The sequence below is a fragment of the Otolemur garnettii genome, unplaced genomic scaffold, assembly GCF_000181295.1.
Source record: "Otolemur garnettii isolate 467f Iridium unplaced genomic scaffold, OtoGar3 scaffold00091, whole genome shotgun sequence".
Taxonomy (NCBI): Eukaryota; Metazoa; Chordata; class Mammalia; order Primates; family Galagidae; genus Otolemur; species Otolemur garnettii.
In genome coordinates this window covers 6,017,776-6,023,055 of record NW_003852486.1, presented here as the reverse complement: position 1 = coordinate 6,023,055, position 5,280 = coordinate 6,017,776, and the positions used below count along the sequence as shown (strand labels likewise).

At 56.4% G+C, this 5,280-nt stretch overlaps 1 protein-coding gene across 1 annotated transcript; it reads left to right on the top strand.

Moving 5' to 3' along the window:
• The first annotated feature begins 650 nt into the window (after positions 1–650).
• RNF225 (ring finger protein 225) lies at positions 651–1,625 on the top strand. The gene has a single exon (XM_012808521.2). It carries the CDS (start codon positions 669–671, stop codon positions 1,623–1,625), a length of 957 nt encoding a protein of 318 aa, XP_012663975.1. The 5' UTR covers positions 651–668.
• Positions 1,626–5,280: the final 3,655 nt, after the last annotated feature.

Here is a 5,280-nt window from a genome sequence, read left to right as displayed (position 1 = left end):
GCCAGGGCCATCAGTGGTGATTCCATGGTGGAAATTCATCAAGTTTTGATGGGTGGGTCATGCTTATGTCTGCCCACTTTGTGCTGTCACCTTCCCACCACCCCCGACATCCGGCCAAGGTCAGGCTTGGAGCTCCTGGCAGTACTGCCTAGGGGGTGGGGCGGGTAGTCAGACGAGTCCTTCAGGAAACTGGGACCTGAAAGGGCGGCCCCAGGTTAGGCACCCTCCCCAGGGAGGGACACTTAGGTACCCAGACTCAGGCCAGAAACTGGGGCCAGCATAACACCACCAGCCAGAGGGAAGTGTCCACAGGTAGGAAGAGTCCTTTTCTGGGGGGCCCTTTGTCCCTGTCCTGGGCTTCTCTGCTGTTAGGTGCCTGTGCTTTGGCTCCAGTATCCCTCCTCTCTGGAGTGTCCTGTGGTCACCCCTAGGTCCAGTCTCTCATGCCCCTATTTGGTTCTGATCTGTATCCCCAGTATATCCCAAGTTTTGGTTCAGGTTCTGTGGTCTCCAGTCTCCTCTGTTACCCCAAACTCTGCTCCTCTCTGCTAGCTGCCCACTTCTCTAGAGACCCTGCCCTGTTCCGGGTGACCCTCTCCAAGGTCCAGCCTGGAGTCTCAGACCCCGTTCACGCTGCCTGACTGCCTCTCTCCACAGGCCAGGTCTGGATGCCCTGCCCTCGACCGCCTTGGCTCCGCCGCTCCCGGGTCCTTCAGGGCTCGGGCCCCAGTTCCCCGGGCTCACTTTCTGCGCCCCGCTCCCCGAGTAGAGGGGAGGACGAGGATGAGGAGGCCGAGGGCAGCCCGGGATCAGACCCCATCTTGGCCCCCGCCTCCCCGGTGGAGTGCCTCATCTGCGTGTCGCCTTTCGACGGAGTCTTCAAGCTTCCCAAGCGCCTGGACTGCGGCCATGTCTTCTGCCTCGAGTGCCTGGCCCGCCTGTCACTGGCCACAGCAGGTGGCGGCGACGCGGTGGCTTGCCCGGTATGTCGCGCCCCCACGCGCCTGGCCCCGCGCCGCGGGCTGCCCGCACTGCCCACGCAGGCTGGCCTGCTGCCCCGCGAAGCGCGCGCGCCGCTGCCACGCCAGGGCTCGGTGCGCTTTGATCGACGCCGAGGTCTGCTCTACCTGCGCCCGCCGCCCGCACCTGGGCCCCGCAAGGCGCGTACCGCGCAGCCCCCGCCACCCCCGCCGCTGCGTCTCGGCCGCCCGCTGTCGCGCCGCCCAACGCTAGACAGCCCGGCCTGGGCCTTCAACGCGGCGGTGGCACTGGCCGTGCTGGTGGCAGCGGGCCTAGTGGTCTCTGGAGTCTACATTTTCTTCCTCATCCCTCACGCCGCCTCCTCTAGCCCTGCGCGGCCCCAACTCGTGGAGCTAGCCCCAGCGCCCGGCTTCTCCTGTTTCCCACTGCGGCCCACGCCAGGGGCGCCCTGGACGCCTGTCCGGGCGCCGCAGCCCTCAGGTGCTAACCCGGACGCTGCCCTGCCCGGGTCTGCGGAAGACGCGCTGGAGCCTGAGGGTGACCCTGGGGAGCTGGAGCGTGGTCCCGGGGACCCGGCAGAGGCTGAGGGGACACTGGACGTGCGGTCAGACCACAAGTGGGGGGCAGAGGAACGCCCTGGCTGAGTCCTGTGGGCTCAGGCGGGAGGAGGGTGTGGGGGCCTCAATAAATGCTCCCGCGCTGGGCGGCCGGTCTCCAGCTTGGACTTTTCTCATCCTGGGTCCTCTGCAGCGGGCATTGCAAGTAGGCATTTCTCCAAACTTGGGCCTGTCGGAGCGGCCCTGGCAGTGTCACGCTGGGGCAAGGACCCTCTCGAGGAGCAATCATTCGGTTATCTCACAGGGATCCTCAGGGACATTCAGAAGGTCACATCTGAGTCTCATGTCTGTCCAGCTGGTGTCCTGTGATGTCTCTACAGGTCCTGGGTTGCGCTGGGGGATGCTCTGGACCTGCCTCTGTGATATCCGTTTGGAAGCATCCCTGATCCTCATCTCTCTGGGGTGCAGGTGGGGAACCCCCCCATTCATGCGGAGGTCTGCCAAGTGTCACCCCATTAAGTGTGCTGCTAGGGGCACCCACAGCACTGCCCTGCAGAGCCCTGGGGAGCACCCTCACCCTCGTCTGACCTGCTCAGCCTCTGGGCTGCCACAGCTGGCAAGGGCCTCCTACATTTTTTTTTTAACTCAACAAATATATTTTTATTTTATTTTATTTATGTATTTATCTATTTTGAGACAGATCCTCAAGCTGTCCCCCTGGGTAGAGTGCTGTGGCATCATAGCTCACAGCAACCTCCAACTCCTGGGCTCAAGCAAGTCTCCTGCCTCCGTTTCCCAAGTAGTTGGGATTACAGGCTCTTACCACAACGCCCGGCTATTTTTTGGCTGCAGCCATCATTGTTTGGCAGGCCTGGGCTGGATTCGAACCTGCCAGCTCAGGTGTATGTGGCTGGCGCCTTAGCCACTTGAACCACAGGCACCAAGCCTAACTCAGCAAATATTTATTCAGTGCCTACTGAAAACATCCTGAGAAGCCCAGCTTTGTGGTGCACACCTGTAGTCCCAGTTTACTCAGGAGGCTGGGGCAAGAGAATCGCTTGAGCCCAAGAGTTTGAGATTGCTATAAGCTGTGAAGCCAGGGCACTGTACTGAGGGCAACAAAGTAAAACTCTGTCTCTAAAAAAAAAAAAAAAAAAAGATACAGAGGTCAACGGTGTATAGAACTATGGAGACACAGAAAACAGGATGAGGGACAACTCAGAGACGTGTATATGTGGGTGGGGAGGAGGTGATCCTCTGACAAGTGACTTTATTTTTTTTTTCTTTAAGACAGAGTCTCACTTTGTCACCCTTGGTAGAATGCCGTGGCATCACAGCTCACAGAAACCTCAAACTCTTGGGCTTAAGCAATTCTCTTGCCTCAGCCTCCAGGTAGCTGGGACTACAGGCGCCTGCCACAACACTCAGCTATTTTTTGGTTGTAGTTGTAGTTTGATAGGCCCAGGCTGGATTCGAACCCGCCAGCTCTGGTGTATGTGGCTGGTGCCCTAGCCACTGAGCTGCAGGCACGGAGCCTGACAAGTGGCTTTTGAATCAGGCAGGCAGTGGGAATGGCAAAAGTAAAGGCCCAGAGACAGGGGTGTGCTGGACAGGAAGCAGGCCAGCGAGGCTGGAGAAGAGCATGCAGAGGGCACCCGACTTAGGGAACGAATCAGAGAGGAGACTTCAGGGTTCCTCTGTACTCTGCAGCACCCCAGTAACACCACTGGCGCCTCCTACTTTTGGAGAGCAAAGTTGCTGCAGGCTATTGTCCCTGTCATGCTGCTCCCCACTGGCCCATTGGAGGGGACAATCCCTGCCCCCTCTCCAATCTGCAGTCTGTGGACTTAGTTCTTTTACTCCACTGTCCAGACTGGGTTTGGTGGATCCAGCTGGTCGTGGTGCACAGTCATCACCCTACATAGCAGCTGGGGTGGGTGCTGGGGCTGAAAGAGGCAGGGGTGGCCTAACCAGTGCTAGTGAGGGCCTTGAGTCTCAAAAACCAGCTCCCACACCAATTTTGAGCGTTGACTTCCCCTGTGGATTATAGCTTGTCCTTATGCTGTGGGACAGCTGTGGTCACGGCTCCTAGAGGCTAAGATCACCCCTGTGAGTCAGATGGATACACACAGTAGGGTGGGGCATCCTGATGCTCACTAGCTGGCTTCAGGGGTCCTTGGCTCCTCTCCCTGTCCACCAGAGCCCCCTCACTCCAATTACTTTCTTGGGGCCAGTTACTCCCCCTTGTCCTCCAGGGCTCCACCTGTCCTGCATAGTATCCTCTGTGTGCCCAGCCAAAGCCTGGGATTCTCAGTGGACAGCAGCCTCCCAAGAAGGTGGCTTATGGGCTCCTGTCTTCCTCCTCTCAGAGGACTTTCTGGGTTAGTCACAGGAGGCTAGTGGCAGGTACCACTAGCAGATTGAACATGGAACTGCTGCTGCTGCTGCTGCTGCTGCAGCTTCTTTTGAGAAAATCTCACTCTGCTGATCTGCGACATCATAGCTAAAAGCAATCTCAAGGGTGGCACCTGTGGCTCAAAGGAGTAGGGCACTGGCCCCATATGCCGAAGGTGGAAGGTTCAAACCCAGCCCCAGCCAAAAACCACACACACACACACAAAAAGAACATAAAAGCAGTCTCAAACTCCTAGGTTCAAGCGATCCTCCTTCCTTACTCTCCTGAGTAGCTGAGATCACAGGCACCCACCTTATGCCTGGTTAATTTTTTTATTTTTATTTATTTATTTATTTATTTGAGGCAGAGTCTTACTATGTCACCCTTAGTAGAGTGCCATGGCGTCACAGCTCACAGCAACCTCAAACTCTTGGGCTCAAGCCATTCTCTTGCCTCAGCCTCCCAGGTAGCTGGGAATACAGGCACCTACCACAACACCAGCTATTTTTTGGTTGCAGTTGTCATTGTTGTTCAGCAGGCCCAGGTTGGGCTCGAACCTGCCAATCTTGGCACATGTGGCTGGCGCCCTACTCACTGAGCTACAGGTGTTGCCTAATTATTTTATTTTATTTTATTTTATTCATTTTTATTATTATTTTCGAGACAGAGTCTCACTATGTTGCCCTCAGTAGAGTGCCATGGCCTCAGAGGAACCTCAAACTCTTGAGCTTAAGCAATTCTCTTGCCTCAGCCTCCCAAGTAGCTGGGATTACAGGAGCCTGCCACAATGCTTGGCTATTTTTTCATTGCAGTTGTCATTGTTGTTTAGCTGGCCCCGACTGGGTTCAAACCTGCCAGCCTGGGTGTATGTAGATGGCACCCTACCCACTGAGTTATGGATGCCATCCATTTTATTTTATTTTATTTTTAAGGTTTCATTTTGCTCAGGCTGATCTTGAACTTCAGAGCTCAAAGGATCCACCCACCTCAGCCTTCCAGTGAGCTAGGCTCACAGGTGTGAGCCACTGTGTCCAGCCAAACCAGGGACTTCTGTCTCCCTCCTTCCAGGCCCTAGAGCTCCCATCCTGCCTTGCCTTGCCCAGGGATGGGTGCTGTGTGTTGTGGGCCTAGAGAGAAATTTGACTTCAGTGAGCTGAAGGCTCCTATTTGATTTGTTTACATATTGTCCTCAGCACCCAGCACACAGTGGGTGCCACAAAGTTACTGGGGAGTGACAGCATTATAGAGACAGCCTGGGAATGAAGCCAGGGCCCAGCCTTGTCTGTAGAACTAGTTCTGGTGTGAGCTACTGCTTCCAGGTGGGAAGCCAGAGGAGGAACACCAGGG